The 24899-nt window shown below is 38.5% G+C and overlaps 1 protein-coding gene across 5 annotated transcripts in view; it reads left to right on the top strand.

Moving 5' to 3' along the window:
- TASP1 (taspase 1) overlaps positions 1-24899 on the top strand; it is a 237528-nt gene that overhangs the window by 192426 nt on the left and 20203 nt on the right. For all 5 annotated transcript variants that reach the window (XR_011246719.1, XM_060031247.1, XM_060031246.2 and 2 more), the window contains one exon: positions 12016-12089. Coding sequence is in view for 4 of the 5 variants with exons in the window: in XM_060031247.1 (XP_059887230.1) it covers positions 12016-12089 (74 nt within the window). In the remaining variant the exon portion in view is untranslated. Of the gene's footprint in view, positions 1-12015; positions 12090-24899 lie in introns of those variants that run through there.

The following is a 24899-nucleotide window of genomic DNA, read 5'->3' as shown; positions in this document are numbered from 1 at the left end:
TTTGGGGTCCTCTTGGACAAATGTGATCGGCACCCTTTTACTTTGCAGGCCCCTAATCACTCTTTTCCAGACTGTCTCCTAAGCCTCCCCAACCTCTAGGCTCCCCACCTCTTATCTGTCTCCCACCTCCATCCTGCCACCAGACGTCTCTCCCTCTATCATACATCTGTAGTGGCCCAGAGAACCTGACCACGGGCTCAGAAACAGGGGCAGTCAGGGGAGAAGCAGGCTGCCCTGAAGCAGAAAGGGCCAAAATGAGAAACTGACCGAATTGTGGCTTAGAGAGCCACACCAACCCCAGGATCAGAGGGATGGTGGCCAAAACAAGAGACGCGGAAGTATATGTAACTAGTGTACTACAAGTTTAAGCTAAATGTTGAATAACTTTCTATGTATGCTAAAATAAAGCAAAACATGTATCTCTTACTGTCGCTCCCATGTTCCCTACTTTTAATTCTTTTTTTTTTTTTTTTTTTTTTTTTTTTTGCGGTACACGGGCCTCTCACTGTTGTGGCCTCTCTCGTTGCGGAGCACAGGCTCCAGACGCACAGGCTCAGTGGCCATGGCTCACGGGCCCAGCCGCTCTGCGGTATGTGGGATCTTCCCGGACCGGGGCACGAACCCGCCTCCCCTGCATCGGCAGGCGGACTCTCAACCACTGCGCCACCGGGGAAGCCCCCTACTTTTAATTCTTCAATGAGGAAACACACACACGGTCACACTCACTCCTACCTCTGCTGGACATTTCCCTAGAAGATAGATGGGAAATGCCCAAATCACTTGCTGGGAAAAGCCCTCCCTGATCTGGCTCCAGAACATGCTTTCAGTGTCATTTCCTACTAGTCCTCCTTTTCCTCCACTCATCTCCGATGACCCGAGTTCTGGCAACTCCAGATTGCTTGGTCTTCTTCCAAAGGGTCATGTTTTTCCCCCAGTAACTTTCACATGCTATTATTACCTGTGCTTGGAAAGCTCTGAGCTAATTACATTCCTTCTTTAAGGCCCAGGACAGATAGGAATCTCCTCAGAATCCTTTGGAAGCCCTTTCCCCAGGTGATTTGTTCCTTCCTTGTGCTCTTTTTGCAACATATAATTTCTGTCCTTTGTAACAGTCACCATGACATCCTAGACATGTATTAAAATGTCTGCCCCTCCCTCTAGGCCAGCACTTCTTAACCTTTTTTTTGGAACTCAGTTATTTGAAAGGAATAGATCACAGGTCCTGGAGCCCCAGTGACTCACATGGAGGGTACAGGGGTTGGAAATATCTTAAAGAAGATTCCTCTGTCTCTGAGCATCACACCACCAGATTGTGAATCACTGGAATGTAAAGACTGGGTCATATCCAGCTTTATATGTGCCCTCCATTGTAGGCTCCCAGGAATTATTGGAGGAATAAATTAAGTGCCACATGGAATTTCTTTCGTGATTATTTAGCAGATATTTTTAAAGAAATTGACCACTATTCCAGAAAAGTGAAATGTCACATAAAATATCCCCACATGCTCTTAACAAACAAACAGTATGGGTCGGAAATGTTGGATAATGACGAGTGTCGGGGAACAAGAAGATTTGGAGACAGTTTAAACGGATCCCAGAAGACAGCCTTTGCAAACAGCCTTGTAAAAGGACAATTTGGATGAGAATGTGTTTGCAACACCCATCCCACGAACTCCCACCCCCCAGATCATGAGATGCTGGCAAAGCCCAGCCTACAAATCACTGCTTTAACACAAAGCAAATGCTTGTTCCTGGAATGAAACAGCTGAAAATCATTAATTTTCTCTCTGCTTTTAGAGAAAGAAAACAATATATTTTTACCTGCTAAAGTACAATTACATGTTTTCCAGGCCTCTTACAGAAGTGCTTTATTGAGGCTGCTGTATATAGTATGGTTAATAATTGTGTAAACAAAGGCATATCAAGCCTTCCAGTGGAAAAAATTAATTCTTTTCCATTTTAAGCTTATGAGTCAATACAAGTAATTAGAATATATGCAAATATATGGCATGAACAACCAATCTCACTATATGGGTGCATTTTTTCCCTTGTAGCCTGCCCTCACTGTGCTGATGGGAAGCCTGACAGACCCTGTAAAGTTCAGAGGTTCCTACCTTAGAGTGGTTAATAGGAAGCAGTGAGTATGAGGATCAGTGCTAAATAGACTCCATATATTTAATGAAAATCTTAAGCAATTCAAGATAGGAGGCATAGGGGCTAGTAAGGGTGAAGATGCTGTATGTTCGGCCAGCGGCCTTTTGCGCCAAGCCTGTCTGTGTTGCAGGCCTTCTTGCTAAATAGATTGAAGGCCCACAGTTCAGCTCGAGCTTGGTCATCTGATGACCACACGTGATAATTGTTACTTTCCCATCAAGTCACCCTCACCTCACTCAGGGAGTAACTTCAGGTTCTTTGCTGCCCAGAAATATGTTCATGGTGCTGATAATTAAGTTTTGTACATGATATTGTTTCTACTGTCCAGCTACTCCTTTTTATCCCTGGGTTTTCATCTTTATTGTGAAATGTCTCATGTATTTTTAAAAGAATGTAATAAATGTGTAAGTTATAAAGGATAATAGTGAAACAAACACCTGTGGACCTGCCACCCAGCTTAAGAAGTTGCCCATTACCCATATCTCTGAAGCCCCCATGTGGGCCTGTCTGAACTTTATGTAAATGTTGTAGCAGGTGATTTCTTCTGTGAGAATTTTTGCAGTTTCTTAACATGATTACCTGAAAGGATAATGAGTCCCGTTATCATTTTAGACTTAGCTCGATCAAATCAACTGTTCTTCAGTTACCAATGAGAACTGAAATGTGGCATTCTCCTCCCTTCTTTTCAGATCAGGCAAAGTTCTTTATCCAGTATTCTTCTTGTCACTGTTACGAAAACTTGCCATGATTTAAAAATAAAAATTGTTAGATTGAATTGATGCTTCCTGGAACATTAAAAAGATAAAAGGTCATTTTACTGTAAGTTAAAATTCCAAACCGCCTTTTGATTTTACTGGCATTAAAATTTTGGTGAGCACATATAAACACATGTACTTCAAAGGAGCTTCGTTCTCGGGGCCCAGCAATATCCCTTATTTCCATTTCATGGCACATGCCACCACGAGTACTTATGACTAGGCATTCTGCTGGGCTTACACGATCATAAAAATAACCCTCAAAGAGAAGGCAAATTAGTTATTAGACTGGTAGTGGGAAAAGAGGTACTTACGGTTGGTTATTGATGTTAATACCTTGTCTTAAAAACATAACTAAAGCTTTGTTCTGTTAGAGGGCCCAGTGTCATGGTTGGAAGCTTATTTCTTTAGCACCCCAGCAATGCTTTGGGATTGTTACATCTTCACTGTAGTCTTAAGAGATAGGCTGGCATTTTGGTTCTTATTTAAGGATCCGATGGAAAGAAGCGAATTAAGTAACATTCTTAGATGCAAAGTGAATAAGGCAGACATGATATTTAAACTTTTCAACAACTGAGTTGCATTAACCTATTGAGGTGGTGCTCTGAGATTTATATTTTTCAGAACTGGTTTTCATTTTTAAAATACAAAGATGTTGATTACAAAAAGCTATCATTTGCTTTGTTTGCTTTATAACAGAACGTTTCTTCTGTTAAATATTACTAATACACTTTAAGAAGATTGGAAATAAATGTTCATCTGTAATTTTTTTCTCCATCATGAGAAGTATACTTCTAGCTATAATCTAACCATATAGTGTCTTTTTGGGTTTTTTTGGCCATAAAGCTTTCCATCTGAAATAAAGAATACAAAGATTTATGAACAGAATTCTAGTGATTATGTAATTCTTATTACTATGGTTCTCCTAAAACTCTCAGAAAAACATTTTGACAAATTTTATAGTCAGTTTTCATCTGCTCAAAATGTAAGTAGATCACCTTAGTATGAAACAAATCCTAAAAAAATATTTGTTGAATGAATGAAATCATGTTTCAGTATAACTTGTTTCACTGAATGCTTTTGTCTTCAGCAGAGAACTTCCAAGTCCCAGCCATTGGCCACTTATTTCATCAGTTTCTAATACAATAAAATGATAAAATAGGAAGAGAATTGAAATGTCCTTTGGGGCTTGTTTTACTCTTTGACCCACATCCCTCTCTTCCTTTTTCAGTCAGCATCTTTCTTTAGTCTTGAACAAATGGAGTGAGCCTTGGAAAGAGGGAATAATTATTTTCTTGGCTTAGCGTAAGTGGAGTTCTTTAGAACTCCATCCCCATAGCTCCCCAGACAGTTCAGTGGTGAAAGTTTTTCAGGGCAGCAAGCCAACTCAGAGCTACTTCATGGCCATAATGGGACATGCATTATATGAATCTTAAGGATTCCATGTCAGGACAGTAAAGCATCCTTGAATGAACCCCCTACTGGGTTATAAAGAACCTCACCACCCTGGGGGAAATCTGCAGAGACAAGAAGAAATTGTTCTATTTACAGTTCCTCTTCCTTCCCATTTAAAAAATGAATTTATCTTTATTTAATAAGGAGTAACTTAAACACTATGCAAAATGTCCTAGGGTAAGCCATTTGACCTAGGGCTAAGGAGTGGCAGCTGACTTGGCAACTGCCCAGCCCAAGACTGTTCTGATTTTAGAGTTTTGTTTTCCTTGCAAGAAAGTCTGGGATATGAAGCCAGGCAGAGAGGTTTGAAGTGGGTGTGGGAGCCAGTGCAGCTGGGGGTTGTTAACAACAATTGGAGAACAACTTTTTTTTTTTCTTTCTTTTTTTTTTAAATGGTGGCTGAGGGCTTCTCTCTGGTCAAAAAAAAAAAGAGAATCTGAATAGAAAAAGCTTGCTTTGCAACTCTGGTAAAGAAATTTTGTTTGACTTAATTTAAACAGGATGACATGTGACTCAAAATGTCTCAGGTAGTGGGGGGACCCTAGACTGAAGTGGGGCTGCTCTCGGACATTATACCCCTAGGTGAATTCATTTGTTCCAAAGCATTAAATACAACTTTCCAGACAGGCTGGCCTCTAAGATTATGTACAAATCCATTCCAACTGTCCCTATAAGACCATTAACTTGCCATTCTTGAGGAACACACGTACAGCACATCCACACCTAATCTGTTCTCTGGCACAGGATCAGTAGTGTTGACGGTTTTTCACATCGTGCTTGTGTGTTGGGACATGATGTGAAGTCACTTGGTGGAGAAGAACCCTGCCAGATCCCTGTGTCCATCTTTCATATGTTAAACCCATAGCTTTAGGTGTTCTTAATGTTTTCTGATGGAGGTCTTTTCATGATCTGGACATCTCCAGTAGCCTCACCATCCCTGGGCTTTGGCTTTCTAAAAAACAAAAGCCCTTTTCAAATCAGTAGTTGAGGTGTAAACAGTCACCAGCCACTACCAAAGGAGCGTGGTCATTACCGAGAGGCCAGGCCTTCTCTAAATGGAAATCAGCTTGAGCTTGACCACACCAAACACTATTTCAGACAGCACATTCACAGGCTCAGACGTGCCACGCCAGGCCACTCATAAACCCTGCACGTTGCTTGAGTTCATGGTCCCCTACATGTAATAATAACACAAGGAAAAATTCTGGTACTATGATATAGCATCTGCCCAGTTTGTTTGTATTATTATTAGAATCATTTTTAAAATACTGTTCCATAAAATTCAATTTTTTAGTGTAGGAGACAATTTTAGATTTAAAATTAAGAAATAAATTATAGACTTCTAGATATCACTGATGGTGAGAAATGCTACTTTTGTACTGAGTAGCGTTTAACATTTTAGCTTTTCTTCTATATAATTGTATTTGAGCAAACTTTGTACTACTCTTGACTAGGTTTTAATTATAAATTGGCTTAATTAAACAATTTTGAGAGATCTTTGTGACAGAAGCTTTACCCTTGAGACAAATAAATGTTTTCTCATTTTTAAAAACTTATGATGGTTTCGGCATTTTTTATTTCAAATGGAAATAAGTATTTGCTTTATTTTGTTTGTTTTGATTGCTCTTTGAACATAGCAGGTTTTGTTCTATATATATGTGGCCAGTATAAATTTAAGTAGGGGTTTATTCATGCCCCTTCATAAGATTTGTTCATGTTTTGGGTAGTCACAAGACATGAAACAATTTGAAAGCATCCAATCAGTTTCACATCATCATAAAGCATTTTCATGAAGGGCAATTAAAAATATATGGTAACGTCATTACGTCACATTTCAGTGTATTTCAGAATGTCATAATCTAAACAGGGAAGAAATTAATTCTTCATAGATAAATTAGATTAACAAGGTAATTGAGATTCCTAGGTGTATTTTTTTAAAAATAGGACATAATTGAAAACAGGGCAAAATTCAGAAGTTTCAGAAGGGATGTATGGTGAAAAGTAGGTTGCCCCCCTCTCAACTTCGTTAATCACGAGTTCCCTGTCTAGCGATAACTGCTGTTGCTGCTTCCCAAGATTTTTTTCCAGAGACATCTCATGAATTTACAAGCATTGTCATCCATGGTGCCCTTTTATTTTCTTTCACAAAAACGGCAGCACCATCTTTATATGTCTTTCTCCACATTTACTTTTCTTCTAGATAAACGATATATTTTGCAGATTAGTGTTTTTTCCAACTGTAGCATGTCACATTAATGAGGTCTAATTTAGTGAGTCACGAGCAGAACCTTTTAATTGCAGTGCATAGAATATAAAGAACCCATGTACTAAGTGACAGTGTGTGGCGCTTTTTTTGTTTTGTTTTGGTTTTACTGTGGTTCATGGCAAAAAGTTTGAAAAAACACTTAGTGTGGATGGTTGCATATGATCCATGTAGAACTTTCTCTTTGTTCTTAATTACTTGAATAGTATTCCATTGTATAGGGTACCATTGTTCTTCGTATATGCTCCCACCAAAAGGCAACCATGCTATTTCCAGTTTCTTCCTAATTACAACTACTTCAGTGAATCTCTGTGTAAAGATGTTATTTTGTACATGTAAAGGCATATCTGTAGACTAAATACCTAAAAGTAGAATTGCTGGGTCAAAGGGTATGTCATTTTGAGAAAAAGAGTCTGTCCTCATTATTTGCAGATTCGTATTTGTGAATTTTCTTACTTTCTGAAATTTACTAGTAATTGAAAGATCAATACTCCCAGCACTTTCCCAGGTCATTTGTGGGCATGGACAGAGTGGGGAAAAATTTGAGCTGGAAAAGTAGCAAAACTTACGGATTCATGAGATGACAACTGATAAAAAGAGCATGAGGGACAGCATTACTGTAAGGCTGAAAGCCAAAGAAATTCATGGGCAGGTCATCCAGGGTCAGGAAAATGTTAAGCTCTTCTTGGCTAGTGTATTATTATAAAGAAATACTGCATAAAATTAATTAGTTATGAAAACATATATTAAATAAGATGTCTTTAATCAGAAACACACATAAAATAAGTTTACTTATCGATTGAAAATGCTGGGACCAGAGGCTTGCAGGAAACTAACCCTGTATTTCCCTTGGGAGCAGTGGCTCAGTATTTGCTAATTCAGTGTTTATGGTGAATTTATGGAACATAACTACTGCAAATTATAAGAATGTATTTCCATATGGTCATACTCACACCGTTATTACATGAGAGTGCTCCTTCCTCTACCCCCAGGTAACATAATGCTGTTTTGACCTTTTGGTGTCTGATAACCTGAATGTTGAATCTCTTGTAGTTTTAATTTTCATTTCTTTTAGTAGGAGAAATGTAGAACGTATTTTCACATTTTAGAGTGATTCATATTCCCTTTTGTTCATATCCTTTTGCTTTCTCTTTGGATGTTTGTCTTTTCCTTATTGATTTGTAGCAGATCTTTATATACTAAGAAAATTAGTCCTTTTTCTGTAATATGAATTGCAAATGTTTCCCCCAGCTTGTCACTCATCTCTTGACTTTTTTCCCATAGGGCAAAAGGTAATACTGTAAACATTTTTAATTTAGTCAAATGTATTATCTTGTTATAGTTTTAAAAGCTTACTTTAAGAGATATTTAAGAGTTCTGTTTGTGTTCGATGCTGTATGATTCTAAATCCTTTTCAAGCTGAGTAGATTTCAGAGTGAGAAAGCAATGGAGAATCACAGGTTTTAGAATCTAGAAGTCCAGTCTGAGTCCTAGGTTCTGCACTTGCTCAGATGGCCTCAGCCATGTTACCTCCCTTCTCTGAGCCCCAGGTTCCCCATCTAGGCTTTGCCGAGGTCCACTATGAAAGGCAGTGCCTGGCGGATGATAGATTCTCAATGTTAGTTCCTCTCCTGCCTCCCTGAAGTCCTCCACCAAGAAATAATTTGATAAGTTATTCATTAATAATTTATTAAATTATTGAGTTGACATACACTAAAAGAAATAAAATAAGATTTCTTTTCAAAAGCATTTTATAATTTAAATTTTAGACAATCCTGCTGAGTTTCTGAAGTCTGAACCTGAATGAGTGACTGATTTGAATTGTTGGTATTAAAAATACACATGAAAAGCTGCTCAACGTCACTAATTATTAGAGAAATGCAAATCAAAACTACAATGAGGTATCACCTCACACCAGTTAGAATGGGCATCATCAGAAAATCTACAAACAACAAATGGTGGAGAGGGTGTGGAGAAAAGGGAACCCTCTTGCACTGTTGGTGGGAATGTAAATTGATACAGCCACTATGGAGAACAGTATGGAGGTTCCTTAAAAAACTAAAAATAGAATTACCATATGACCCAGCAATTCCACTACTGGGCATATACCCAGAGAAAACCATAGTTCAAAAAAGATACATGCACCCCAATGTTCATTTCAGCGCTGTTTACAATGGCCAGGTCATGGAAGCAACCTAAATGCCCATCGATAGTAGAATGGATAAAGAAGATGTGGTACATATATACAGTGGAATATCACTCAGCCATAAAAAGGAACGAAATTGGGTCATTTGTAGAGACGTGGATGGATCTAGAGACTGTCATACAGAGTGATGTAAGTCAGAAAGAGAAAAACAAATATCGTATATTAATGCATATATGTGGAACCTAGAAAAATGGTACAGATGAACTGGTTTGCAGGGCAGAAATAGAGACACATGTAGAGAACAAACATATGGACACCAAGGGGGGAAAGTGGCCGGGGTGGTGGTGGTGGTGTGATGAATTGGGAGATTAGGATTGACATGTATACACTAATATGTATAAAATGGATAACTAATAAGAACCTGCTGTATATAAAAAAAATAAAATTCAAAAATTCAAAAAAAAATAATGCATCAGTACCATGCACCTCCTTTGTTTGTTTGTAAAAAGAGTGAATGAAGACTGAATTTCTAGACATTGAGTTACTTTCTTTAAGAACTCCTAAATTCTGTATCTAGAAACTTTATTGAAAACCTTTCAATAAAAAAATATTTAATGTGGTCAATCAGCACACCCAGTTTATTCTGTTTTGTAAGTCTAAATTTTTCACGTGTTACATTTCCTTAAAGCAGGCTCTATTTTTAGAGAGAATAATGCAGTTTGAAATTGTCAGAATTGTGTCTTAAAAAAATAATGTGCAGTGTTTTTATCCTTCCCTTTCATGATTAGATTGACTATATATTTCCGTGTATTTTTCTTGGCTAATTCATGAGCAGTTACCACCTTAATACTTGGGGAATAAGGAGAGATCACAATGTTAGAAATTCCTGAACTTTGTATTTAACTACAACAGCATTGTCACTACTCGAGAAATTCAGTAAGGCTTGAGTGCCTTTGCTCTATTAGGCAATTCAGAATATCCCAGACCTTGCTCTGGACTTCAAGGTTTTTGAAGTTCAAAGCAGATGTGTTAGGAAGAAAAAACATCTGGCAAAGAGAACTTGCTTCATTGCGTGACACTGTTTTCCTGCACTCATCAGCGGAGCGTCTGTGGAGCAGGTTGGCAGGTTTGAGAATTAATTAATGATGAGGGAATGAGCCACTCTGAGGAACTCAGTGTCGCCCCTTCTGCTTCTTTCTTCCCCATGTGTCTGGCAAAGCCTTCAGAGTCTAGGACCAGAGTCTAGCTGAGCCACAGTTGTGTCTCAACTCACACACTTGTCTTCAGGCTTAATTAGCTCGGAGACGTAAACAGATGGATGGCCCGGGACCCAGAGGGTTGGTGTTGAGCAAGGCAGTTTTATTATTGGGGACTTTTGAAATTTTTGTGAAGTGCATCAAAACTTTAAAAATGCCTTTAAAAAAACTTAGAATTTTGGAAGTAAGTACTTGAAGGTGACAAAGCTTTGTGTGTATCTCAGTATTTTTCTTTCTGTAACTTTTAATTTAGATATAATTTCAAACTTACAGAGAAGTTTCGAGAACAGTACAAGGGACACCTGTGATTTCTTTACCCAGATTCACTCATTTTCATTTCCTCCATTTGTTTTTCCATCTCCACTTCCTCCTTCCTTCCCTCTTCCCTTTACACACACACACACACACACACACACACACACACTTAAACATGTACATTTTTTTTCTGAATGACTTGAGAGCAAGGTGGAGAGATCCAGTGTCTTTACTCCTAATACTTCAGTGCTTATTTCTTAAGAACAAGGTTGTTCTTCTAAATAATCACAGTATAGTTGTCAAAATCACAGAATTTAATATTGATGCCACACTGTTACCTAATCCATAGTCCATTTTCAAACTCCATTAGTTGTGTCCCTTCAAGCACCGCCTGTCCCCGTCCAGGCTCCATCCCAGGAGGACACATTGCCTTTAGTTGTCATGTTGCCTTTGTCTTCTTTCTTTATTTTTTTGGCCACACCACGTAGCTTGTGGGGTCTTAGTTCCCCGACCAGGGATTGAACCCAGGCCCTTGGCAGTGAAACCACTGGACTGCCAGGGAAGTCCCTGGGATGTCTTTAAATGGGAACAGTTTCTCAACTTTCTTTGTATTTTTTGACTTTGATATTTTTTGAAGAGTTCAAGCCAGTTATTTAGTAGTGTTCCTATATCAGATTTGTGTGGTGTTTCCTCATGCAATTCTGGTTCTGCATTTTTGGCAAGAACACCGCAGAAGTGGCAGTGAGTCTCAGGGGGCACATTGTGTTGATTTGTCCCTTAATTGGTGATGTTGGCTTCCATCATTGGATTAAAGTGGAGTCCATGGGTTTCTCCACAGTGAACTTATACTTTGCCCCTTTATACTTCATAAGAATTTTGTGGAGAGATCACACTGAGATTATGTAAATAGCCTGTTCCTCTTTAGATTCTCCTAGTTTTAGGAAGTGTGATGGCTTTCTATTCTGTATTTATTAGTTGGCATTCTGCTACAAGGAATTGCTTTCTCTTCTCCCCCATTTTATTTATTCCTTTATGTGTTTGCATTAGTATGGGCTCGTTGGTTTTAATTTTGTTCAGTGGTGTTAATTCTTTACTGTCATTATTTATTTTGATACTTAGATTGACTCAGATATGGTCAGTGTGAGTTCCTGCAGGCTGACCCTGGGTCCTTTTGATAAGTCCTCCTCATTCTTTGAGCACTTCCTTATTTTCTGGCATAAAAAGATGTTCCAGATTCATTTAATATTTTCTCTGCCCCAGCCTTGGAATCAACATTTCTCCAAGGAATCCTGGTTCCTTTTCATGGAGAATGGTATTTGAAAACCTAGACCCTGGGGTGTGTGTGTGTGTGTGTGTGTGTGTGTGTGTGTGTGTGTTTTAAAGGAAACTACGTTATAGGATATTATATTTACTAAATCATTGTGTACTGTATGTATGTGTGTGCATGCATGTGTGTTGTTTAATGTTACAAGTTTCAAACAGAAGAGCATTTATTTTACATGTAATACTCATAAGTTTTGACAAGTAAGAAATACATTTTTCATTTCACAGTAAACGGTATTACACGGTTCTGAGTACTAAATCATCCTGACATTTATGAAGGCGCGAATGGAAAGTAGGGAGCCCGAGTGTGTTAAATATAAAGCTATCTTTAACTGTTGTATTAAAAAGCAGAGATTTATTTTCCATCTGTGATCTGAATGTGCCTATTTGTGTTCTCTTCCATGGCAGTGGAATTTCTGTGGAGCCACACGACGGAGAGCATGTGTGTTGGATATATGTCAGCCCAGGATGGGAAGGCCAAGGTAAGTGGGAAAACGGGTGCATAATTGGAAAACCTTGCAGCCACTGTGTGAACCTCTAACCGGCCAAGTGGACACAATGGAATTTTTTCAGCCTCTCTGGGCGGTAGCTCTGTGATCTTTATGAGAATCTGATAAAGAACAATTAACGGTCCCAAAGAAAACTAGCAGATCTTTCTTGCTTTTGATGATGGAGCAGGGGAGATTAGGACAAACCTTTTATTTTTTTTTTTAATAATCTTGTTCTTCTTCATCCACTGTGAATAATTGGAAAAGAAGAAACTGGGGATTCGGAAGAGAAAATGGGTGTACCGCTTATGGCTGGCAGGGCTGGGTGATTTTGCAAGGAGGATGGGAATAGCTAAAGGGGAACGAGGCAAAGTTAGCTGAGCACTTGGACCACACCCTGCGTGTGTGAGGGCAGAGATGCCCAGCGTCCTTGCAAGGACTACCTGGCTCGTGCTCCGGTGTGGTCTGACACAGCATCCTCATGGCAGAGTCAAAGGTCTGTGCCCCGTGTGCCACGCATCCCAGGCCCTCATCCCTCAGTGAGTCACAACATTCACAGAGAATGTCCACGCAGCGTCCCTTGAGTCGCTGGGCTTCCCTGCACTCAAGAGGGGTGAGCCTGGGAGTCAGAAACATTATTTGTGGATTCATTTTATACTGGCCTCATGTTCTTCTTGTTCATAAAATTTTTAGGAACAGCTGTGGCATATGATGTTTACTTGGCATTAAAGTACCTCAATTACAAAGCTGTAAAGCCTCTCTTTCAAAGGACATGATTTATTTTACCCATTTGGAAATGCAAGTAAGGAAACTTCTGATGTACACTGTCTGATAGAGATGGGATCTTAACAAATTGAGGCTACAAGTAAGAAAGGGTAACTTCTTGCTTATTGGTCATATAACACCCATCCACGCTGGCCTCTGAATATTACCCAGCAAGGTAGTAGCATCACAGGGCTTTGTGAGGACAGCGTACGAGAGCTTTGTTCCATAGTACATAGAGAAAAGAATTACAATGGCTCATTTAAAAAAGGTGATTTAGAGCAACAGCCAGCTCTACCCACCACCAGTCCCTCCCATCAGTAAACTTCCACAATCCTCTTAGATAGCCTCATCCACCAGAGGGCAGACAGCAGAAGCAAGAAGACCTACAGTCCTTCAGCCTGTGGAACAAAAACCACATTCACAGAAAGATAGACAAGATGAAAAGGCAGAGGGCTATGTACCAGATGAAGGAACAAGGTAAAACCCCAGAAAAAAAAACTAAATGAAGTGGAGCTAGGCAACCTTCCAGAAAAAGAATGCAGAATAATGATACTGAAGATGATCCAGGACCTCGGAAAAACAATGGAGGCAAAGATCGAGAAGATGCAAGAAATGTTTAACAAAGATCTAGAAGAATTAAAGAACAAACAAACAGAGATGAACAGTACAATCACTGAAATGAAAACTACACTAGAAGGAATCAATATCAGAATAACTGAGGCAGAAGAACGGATAAGTGACCTGGAAGACAGAATGCTGGAATTCACTGCTGTGGAACAGAATAAAGAAAAAAGAATGAAAAGAAATGAAGACAGCCTAAGAGACCTCTGGGACAACATTAAACGCAACAACATTCGCATTATAGGGGTTCCGGAAGGAGAGGAGAGAGAGACAGGACCCGAGAAAATATTTGAAGAGATTATAGTCGAAAACTTCCCTAACATGGGAAAGGAAATAGCCACCCAAGTCCAGGAAGCGCAGAGAGTCCCATGCAGGATAAACCCAAGAGGAAACATACCAAGACACATAGTAATCAAATTGAAAAAAATTAAAGACACAGAAAAATTATTGAAAGCAGCAAGGGAAAAATGACAAATAACATACAAGGAAACTCCCATAAGGTTAACAGCTGATTTCTCAGCAGAAACTCTACAAGCCAGAAGGGAGTGGCATGATATACCTAAACTGATGAAAGGGAAGAAGCTAGAACCAAGATTACTCTACCTGGCAAGCATCTCATTCAGATTTGATGGAGAAATCAAAAGCTTTACAGACAGGCCAAAGCTAAGAGAATTCAGCACCACCAAACCAGCTGTACAACAAATGCTAAAGGAACTTCTCTAAGTGGGAAACACAAGAGAAGAAAAGGACCTGTTTTTGTTTTCACAAAAACAAAGTGAAAACAATTAAGAAAATGGTAATAGGAACATACATATTGATAATTACCTTATACGTGAATGGATTAAATGCTCCAACCAAAAGACACAGGCTCGCTGAATGAATACAAAAACAAGACCCATATATATGCTGTCTACAAGAGACCCACTTCAGACCTAGGGACACATACAGACTGAAAGTGAGGGGATGGAAAAAGATATTTCATGCAAATGGAAATCAAAAGAAAGCTGGCGCAGCAGTATTCATATCTGATAAAATAAACTTTAAAATAAAGAATGTTCCAAGAGACAAGGAAGCACACTACATAATGATCAAGGGATCAATCCAAGAAGAAGATATAACAATTATAAATATATATGCACCCAACATAGGAGCACCTCAATACATAAGGCAACTGCTAACAGATATAAAAGAGGAAATCGACAGTAACACAATAATAGTGTGGGACTCTAACACCTCACTTACACCAATGGACACATCATCCAAACAAAGTTAATAAGGAAACACAAGCTTTAAATGACACAATAGACCAGATAGATTTAATTGATATTTATAGGACATTCCATCCGAAAACAGCAGATTACACTTTCTTCTCAAGTGCACATGGAACATTCTCCAGGATAGATCACATCTTGGGTCACATATCAAGCCTCAGTAAATTTAAGAAAATAGAAATCATATCAAGCATCTTTTCTGACCACAACTCTATGAGATTAGAAATCTATTACAGGGAAGAAAACGTAAAAAACACAAACACATGGAGGCTAAACAATACGTTATTAAATAACCAAGAGATCACTGAAGAAATCAAAGAGGAAATCAGAAAATACCTAGAGACAAATGACAATGAAAACATGATGATGCAAAACCTATGGGGTGCAGCAAAAGCAGTTCTAAGAGGGAAGTTTATAGCAATACAAGCCTACCTCAAGAAGCAAGAAAAATCTCAAACAATCTAACCTTACACCTAAAGGAACTGGACAAAGAAGAACAAACAAAACCCAAAGTTAGCAGAAGGAAAGAAATCATAATGATCAGAGCAGAAATAAATGAAATAAAGAAAACAATAGCAAAGATCCATAAAACTAAAAGCTGGTTTTTTGAGAAGATACACAAAATTGATAAACCATTAGCCAGACTCATCAAGAAAAAGCAAGAGAGGACTCAAATCAATAAAATTAGAAATGAAGAAGGAGAAGTTACAACAGAACTGCAGAAATACAAAGCATCCTAAGAGACTACTACAAGCACCTCTATACCAATAAAATGGACAAACTGGAAGAAATGGACAAATTCTTAGAAAGGTATAACCTTCCAAGACTGAACCAGGAAGAAATACAAAATATGAACAGACCAATCACAAGTAATAAAATTGAAACTGTGATTAAAAATCTTCCAACAGACAAAAGTCCAGGACCAGATGGCTTCACAGGTGAATTCTATCAAACATTTAGAGAAGAGCTAACACCCATCCTTCTCAAACTCTTCCAGAAAACTGCAGAGGAAGGAACACTCTCAAACTCATTCAACAAGGCCACCATCACCCTGATACCAAAACCAGACAACGATACTAGAAAAAAGGAAAAGTACAGACTAATATCACTGATGAATATAGATGGAAAAATCCTCAACAAAATACTAGCAAACAGAATCCAACAACACATTAAAAGGATCATACACCATGATCAAGTGGGATTTACCCCAGGGATGCAAGGATTCTTCAATATATGCAAATCAATCAATGTGATACACCATATTGAGAAACTGAAGAATAAAAATCATATGATCATCTCAAGAGATGCAGAAAAAGCTTTTGACAAAATTCAACAGCCGTTTATGATAAAACCTCTCCAGAAATTGGGCATAGAGGGAACCTACCTCAACATAACAAAGGCCATATACAACAAACCCACAGCAAACATCATTCTCAATGGTGAAAAACTGAAACTATTTCCTCTAACATCAGGAACAAGACCAGGATGTCCACTCTCACCACTGTTATTCAACATTATTTTGGAAGTCCTAGCCACGGCAATCAGAGAAGAAAAAGAAATAAAGGAATACAAATTGGAAATAAAGAAGTAAAACTCTCACTGTTTGCAGATGACATGATACTATACATAGAGAATCCTAAAGATGCCACCAGAAAACTACTAGAGCTAAGCAATGAATTTAGTAAAGTTGCAGGATACAAAATTAATGCACAGAAATCTCTTGCATTCCTATACACTAATGATGAAAAATCTGAAAGGGAATTTAAGGAAACACTCCCATTTACTACTGCAACAAAAAGAATAAAATACCTAGGAATAAACCTACCTAAGGAGACAAAAGACCTGTATGCAGAAAACTGTAAGACACTGATGAAAGAAATTAAGAGTGACATAAACAGATGGAGAGCTATACCATGTTCTTGGATAGGAAGAATCAATATTGTGAAAATGACTATACTACCCAAAGCCATGTACAGATTCAATGCAATCCCTATCAAATTAGCAACTGCATTTTTTACAGAACTAGAACAAAAAATCTTAAAATTTGTATGGAGACACAAAAGACCCCAAATAGCCACAGGAGTCTTGAGGGAAAAAAACGGAGCTTGAGGAATTAGACTCCCTGACTTCAGAGTATACTACAAAGCTACAGTAATCAAGACGATATGGTACTGGCACTAAAAGAGAAATATAGATCAATGGAACAAGATAGAAAGCCCAGAAACAAACCCTTGCACCTATGGTCAACTAATCTATGACAAAGGAGGCAAGGATATACAATGGAGAAAAGACAGTCTCTTCAATAAGTGGTGCTGGGAATACTGGAAAAGCTACATGTAAAAGAATGAAATTAGAGTACTCCCTAACACCATACACAAAAATAAAGTGAAAATGGCTTAGAGACCTAAATGTAAGACCAGACACTATAAAACTCTTAGAGGAAAACATAGGAAGAACACTCTTTGACATAAACCACAGCAAGATATTTTTTGATCTACCTCGTAGAGTAATGGAAATAAAAACAAAAATAAACAAATGGGACCTATTGAAACTTAAAAGCTTTTGCACAGCAGAGGAAATCATAAACAAGATGAAAAGGCAACCCTTAGAACGGGAGAAAATATTTGCAAAAGAATCAATGGACAAAGGATTAATATCCAAGATATATAAACAGCTCATGCAGCTCAATATTAAAAAAACAAACAACCCAATCCAAAAATGGGCAGAAGACCTAAATAGACATTTCTCCAAAGAAGACATCCAGATGGCCAAGAAGCACATGAAAAGTTGCTCAACATCAGTAATTATTAGAGAAATGCAAGTCAAAACTGCAATGAGGTATCACCTCACACCAGTTAGAATGGACATCATCAGAAAATCTACAAACAAGAAATGCTGGAGAGGGTGTGGAGAAAAGGGAACCCTCTTGCACTGTTGGTGGGAATGTAAATTGATACAGCTACTATGGAGAACAGTATGGAGGTTCCTTAAAGAACTAAAAATAGAATTACCATATGCCCAGCAATCCCACTACTGGGCATATACCCAGAGAAACCCATAATTCAAAAAGACACATGCACCCCAGTGTTCACTGCAGCACTATTTATAGTAGCCAGGTCATGGAAGCAATCCAAATGCCCATCGACAGACGAGTGCATAAAGAAGATGTGGTACATATATACCATGGACTATTACTCCGCCATAAAAAGGAATGAAATTGGGTCATTTGTAGAGATGTGGATGCATCTATAGATTGTCATACAGAGTGAAGTAAGTCATAAAGAGAAAAACAAATATCGTGTGTTAATGCATATATGTGGAACCTAGAAAATGATACAGATGAACCGGTTTGCAGGGTAGAAATTGAGACACTGAAGTAGAGAACAAACGTATGGACACCGTGTGGGGAAAGCGACGGGGGTTGAGGGTGGTGGTCTGATGAATTGGGAGATTGGGATTGACATGTATAGCCTGATGTGTGTAAAATTGATGACCAATAAGAACCTACTGTATAAAAAAATAAAATAAAATAAAAGTGATTTATGGGTTTAGAGCAACATTATCTAAAAGAATTTTCTGTGTTGATGGAAATAATTTATATTTATAGTGTGTCCTCCTATATGATAGCCACTAGACACATGTGGCAATGAGCACTGGAAATGTGGCGAGTATGCCCGAGAAACAGAAGTTAAAATTTTGCTTAAATGTGAATAGCCACATGTGGCTATTGGCTACCATACTGAACAGCACCGGTTTAAAGAAAGAGTGGAAAAGTGGCTCTCTAAATAAATATTTTCAAAACATTCTTTTTTTCCCAATTGCAAAACGGTTCCAAAATATAAAATAAGCCTGATAAGCCATAAGAATCCTTGCCCAAGAATAGCTTGCAGCCAGTTAAGTTTCTCTCACCCTTGACATGTTGAATCTGGGCTAAAATTGCTTTTTAACAAAAAAACGTGGAAGAGGTGGACTTCAATAGTGGAGCTGGTCTGAAACCTGTCTGGTGGGAGCGGTCAAGTTATTAAGTCCCGTTTGCAGAAATGTTCCTGTTATCCCTGCTGGTGGCCTGTGGAAGACACCTTGCTATTTAACATGAAATATGGGAGGAAAGAGAGTGGAGAGTCTTGCCTTAAGCCCAAAGATATTTGGCTTCCAGTTGCATCGCTTGACATCTGGTGGACGTGGTTTTCATATTGCTGGTAAATTCTCCAGCTGTTGGTATTGATGGGCCAACAGATACAGCTGCTCCTCTTGCCTCACTTGTAAATTATGTGTTTGACCTTCCTTGCAGAGAGTTCATCCCTTTCCCTTTCTTCTTCCTTTGAGCCTGTGGCAACAAATGCTTTCCCCCAAAAAACCAACCAAACAAAAAAACCCCAAAACACTAAAGCTTTGGTTGCTGAATTCTATTGATAAAAAACAAACAAACATCTCTTCTGTCATAAAGCCTGGAATTTTATTGTATTGCAAGTATGACAAAGTTATAGATGACAAGCTGAGCTCAAAAGAGGAAAGAGGGGCTATAGCAAAGTTTATATTCTTTTTAAGAGAGTAAGCCTTTGGCCTACCCCCTGGTTTCCTGATTTCTGTGAAAGAATTATTGAATTAGTGGCATACCCATTCAAGCATGATGATGGGTTTGTGAAACATGCTCTCATATGATATTGCAAACCACAGTAGCAAAATGAGAAAGAAGGCATCTTTATTTTATTTTACTTTATTTTATTTTTGGCCGTACCATGTGGCATGCAAGATCCTAGTTCCCTGACCAGGGATCGAACCCATGCCCCCTGCAGTGGAAACACGGAGTCTTAACCACTGGACCGCCAGGGAAGTCCCAGAAGACCTCTTCAAAAATTGAAACAACAACATTTTTTTAAATTTAAAAACTACTTCTGAAAAGTTTTTTTTTTGTTTTTAATTTACCCTGCTTTCCAAAAATTGCCTTCTTTCTGCTTGTTACCAAACTCAGAAACTAAAGCCACCTGGCCATTTGAACATTTTATATAAGCTAACTATGTTTAATCCAGGTTAATACCTTGAATTAAAGTTCACCTCAAAATTGTACTGCTTCAAAAAGGCTGGATAATAACTAATATCATTATAACCAGAATCCATATGTAATTTGAATAAATAGAGGTAGGTTCTTTTATAAGTTTCTTTCTTTCTTTTTTTTTTAATAGAATGCTCTTGTAGTCGTATCCCTTAATTTAATTTCTAAACCCCTTCTGTAGCATGAGTTAAAGAGATTTCTTTTTATTGAACCAAAATTAGGGCATTGATACCAGTTGGATTTAAAAATCAGATTGCCTGTATCCTACCCAAGATAGCAGACAGTTAATGAATGGTTTTTAATAAACACCCAGTGTGTATGGACTACTATAATAAAAACAGATGTTAACATTGGCATGGAACTTATTCAGGTATAATAAGTGAAACCTAGGTTTCTTTTCTTATGTAGAGGTCATTTTTTATAACACAGTGAAAATACTGTTATAAAAATTAATCCTTGAGGAGGAGCAGTCTATTTTATGGTCGTAAGGTGTTTCCTCACAGATTCTTATTAGTTACAGGGGAAAATAATAAGTATATTTTGGAGAAACCAGGCAATAACTTGACCATGTGATCAAAACTAATGTCGTGAGTGAGGGGCAGATGGACATATCATATGCCTCTGGATGTGAGAACCTGAGAAAGACACAACATCACTTTTGCAGTATCCCATCTGGAAGTGCACAGACTGAATCTAACCACAAGGAAACATCAGACAAATTGAAAATGAAGAACATTCTAGGAAGAAAGAAAAAGGGGACTATATTCTTCAAAAATGTCAATGTCATAAAAGACAACGGCTGAGGAAATGTTCCAGATTAAACAATGTTAAAGAGTCGTGACAACTAGTATATGCAATAACTGATCCTAGGCTGAATCCTATATGGGAGGGGAAAAATGCCAAAAATGTATTTTTAGGTCAATTTACAAAATGGGATATAGATAGTAGAAAATGTTGTATCATTTAAAAATGTACTTGTTATAACTATACTGTGGTATGCAGGGAAATAGTCTTACCTTTAGTACAAACTGAAATGTTCGGAGGTAAAGGGCCATAATTCTACAATATCTTCTCAGTGGTTCAGAAAATAATATTATGTGGATGGATGGGTGGATAGGTGGATAGATAGATAGCAGATTACAAAGCAAACGGAGCAAAATGTTAGCAATGGGTGAACCTGGGTAAAGGATGTATGGGTGTCCCTTGAACTATTCTGTAATTTTGAAATTATTTTCAAATAAAAAGTTTTTAAAAACATCGCCCTTTTATATTATGGCACATTTGATCAGTTCTTGCAATTGAAATGAACAAGTATTGGAATGGATGCAGTGCCAGGCAGCTGGAGCCTAGGTTCCCCCTTCACTCCTTGCAGACTATGTGACTCAGTGTGGTCGTTGTGCCTCTCTGATCTCAGAGGCCTCATGTGTAAGATGAGAGTAAGAAAACCTGACTCTGCCTTAAGTCCTTCCTGGGATCAGGCTTGATAGGAGCAAGGAAACAAAGTCTTATGTGTCTGAATACAGATGAATGGACCCTGGTTAAGTCCTTTATATATTATGGGTATTGTATATATATGGCCCTTCCTCCCTAGATATTTGCTTGCCATCTGCAAAATTCTAAATTCTACATTGCAGATTAATAAGCATATATGTTGCTGTTCAGTTTTTGGTAGGATTTTTGTAACCCCAAATGTAGTATCTACCATGCCTTTTTTTTTTTTTTTTTTTTTTTTTTGCGGTACGCGGGCCTCTCACTGTTGTGGCCTCTCCCGTTGCGGAGCACAGGCTCCTGACGCGCAGGCTCAGCGGCCATGGCTCACGGGCCCAGCCACTCCGCGGCATGTGAGACCTTCCCGGACCGGGGCACGAACCCCTGTCCCCTGCATTGGCAGGCGGACTCTCAACCACTGCGCCACCAGGGAAGCCCCATGCTTTGTTTTTTTGAAGATAGTTTCTGGGGCTTTTAAAAAATCTCAGTAAATGTCTGTGTACAAGGGACAGCACGGATGAGATTTCTGAGAGCTTTTTGATAGGCTTAACTTGTGTATCAAGGAAAGCCATGGGTGGATGACTTAAATATAAAACATGAGGTACATGGGACTTCCCTGGTGGCGAAGCAGCTAAGACTCTGCGCTCCCAATTCAGGGGCCCAGGTTCAATTCCTGGTCAGGGAACTAGATCCCACATACATGCCGCAGCTAAGAGTTCACATGCCACAGCTAAGAAGCCCACGCGCCGCAACTAAGGAGCCTGCCTGCCGCAACTAAGACCCGGTGCAACCAAATAAATTAATTAAAAAAAAATGAGGTCCACAAGAGGGAGTTACCAAAAGAAGTGAGAAAAAGACTTCCAATTAGTATGAAGAAAGTCACAAGAGACCGTTGCCTCTACTCCCAGTAATGAGAATGAGCTGGATAAACTATAAAGTCATAGATTTAAAAAATTATCCCCAAAGCAGAATATGGTAGAAAAACTTAAATGAACTAAATTCCAGAAAGAGATAAGCCTTTCCTAGGAGAGAAAAAAGCTCTGACTGCTTCATTCCTGGCAAAGCAGCAGGAGGAGGGTTTTTTAAAGGTGTCAGCAAGACCATCTATAAAGAGGCAGTGTGATATAATAAGAGAATGGGCTTTGGAGTTAGCCAGACTTGGATTTCCATCCTGAAACCCCTGCTTTGTAACCTGGGACAGGTTGCCTATCTGACCCTTGGTTTCCTTATCTTTAAAGTGGGAATATTACCGAAGCTTTCCGAGCATTCTGAATATTAATTGAGTAATAAACCCAAAGTGCATATAATAGAGCTACATACATTGTGATGGGTGATGGTTGTGGTGGTGGTGGTAGAAGTGATAGAGAGTCTCTCAGGGCTGTCACCTTGCAGCTCTGCAGCCTCATTTACACTGTAACCGTGTTCCCAAATGTGCTGTGTCCATTGCCTACCACAGGAGTGACACCTCCTGGATTTTCACCCTGCTTTCCTGGTGGAGATGGTAGGGGTTATTACATTTTGACAAAACGTAACTCTAGCTTGTAAATATAAACCAACTGACAAGTGAATTCAGAGATCCCAGAAGAGGAAAAAAAATTGTTTGAAGCTGCAGGAATAGACACACACACATACAGCCCTGCAATTCAGGCCAATATGGTAGTAACGGAGCCCTTTCAAAAGCTTTCTGACTAGATGTCTACCAACTTGACAGCATCACAAACTTAGGCTTTTAAATGAAACCTAAGTTGCCTGCAGCATTCCTGATAAGCTCACCTAACTAATTTTCCCTTTAAAAGTAAGAGGGAAGAATATTGTTTACTAGCTGCTGTTGAGTATCTCTTGTGTGAACGCAGGCAACCTTCCCAGATTCCTCTGAGCTCTAGACAGTGGAACACCTTTGGGTGTGTTGACCATGAGTTCCTTAAAAGGGACTTCAGTTCAACGATAGTGGCCAGTGACAGTCACTGGGTGGATATATTGGATCATATTTTAGATTTATGAAGAACCACTTAGACACAAGTTGGCCTTGGTCTAAGCCAAATTTTAACTGCTTCTGATAATCTAGTCCCCATGTTACTCAACAACTGAAGGAGTCTGATCCCTGGCAGGAAGCCAACTGCCCTGAGATGGTGTTAGGTGCTGCCAACAAGCTGTGTACTAGGAAAACATCCCAGACAGCTAAATTTGGCAAGTGTGCTTTATGGAACAGAAGGAAAAGTGGCTAATCAATGATTTTGCTTGTACCTTTTAAGCTTGCCCAGAATTCCAAATATAGAAAACTGCATTTCTTTTCCATGCTCTTAAGACTTCCAGGAGGATCCCATTGGGTTTATTTAGAAAGTTCTTTAGACAAACAGGAGAAGATTGTAGAAGGCTGAGTATGTGAAAAACAAACTTTAAGACACAAGTTTCCTCAGCCTCAAGTTTAGTTCTAAGAGTAGTTGGTAATTTTATTTTTGCCTAATTAGTCTTATGCCATCAGTTTCTTCCAAATGATTCATTTGACATAGCTCCAAAGCAATAAATAGAATAAACACAAAGAGGGAATTCACCATGTTGGCAAGAGCATAAATCTTCCCAGAGGTATTAACCATATTTATCCAAATAAATCTCATTTTAATCATGGTGTAGGGTTAGATCTCTGCAAAGATAAATGTCTATTGCTTGGACTTGTAGACATTCCATGTTAGTTGGAAGGAAGTGAATAAACCTTTTTTTCTGGTTATAGTAACATAGAAAATAATGAAAACATTAATTTCTCTACCTCTATATACTTACATAGCCATCAGCTTACATAGTTCACATCAGGTGTGAACTTAACATTAGAATGTCACCTTGTTACCTTCTAGTACCCAACATTTTAGGTAAATATGTACCTTCCCAAAGCAGACACGTGCCTGCATTTTACGCACAGAACAACGCATAAGTGTGAGATGTAACTGAGACAAGCATTCATGAGAATGATCGGCCTTATTACCCACAGTGAGTAAGTAATGGTTACAGGATGGTCATTTCTTTCTCTTGGTTGAAAAGCAGTGGACAAATGATGAAAGGAATCTTTTCTTGTTTTTTTTTTTTCAATCTTAAGACAAAAAAAGCCATAATCTTGATCATGCCATTCTTGTTAACTTTCTAACTTGAAACAAGGTATTGGTTTCTTTGATTGTAAAGATTCAGGATCACCCATTTATTTTATGTTGTAAGAACTTCTATTATATTATTTTTTCTTAAGTAGGTGAGTAGTGATGGGAACTGAATCTACAGGTATGCAGTCAGTATACACGGAGGTACTGATGGCCCCACAGGGCCCCACACACATGGGCATTCATTCCATAGATAACGCCTTCTATGAGTGGCTCCCTGTTGAGGTTGAGGGTAGAACTTTGAGTCCAGATGGTTGTTTGGATGCAACATTTTATCCCCACTCACCCTCCTCCCCAGTAACCTGCAGATTTGAGCTTAAAAGCTGAATTCATCAGCAGATCAGCATTTTTTAAAAAATTGAAAATGTTTACATAAAAAATTTGAACTTACATAAAATAGAAATTTTGAATAAAATTTTTATACAAGATTTAAATGTTTTAAGTTTTACATAAAGAGGTACAA

The sequence above is a fragment of the Delphinus delphis genome, chromosome 15 (genome assembly GCF_949987515.2).
Source record: "Delphinus delphis chromosome 15, mDelDel1.2, whole genome shotgun sequence".
In the NCBI taxonomy this organism is placed as follows: Eukaryota; Metazoa; Chordata; class Mammalia; order Artiodactyla; family Delphinidae; genus Delphinus; species Delphinus delphis.
This window is presented reverse-complemented; position numbering and strand designations above follow the sequence as displayed.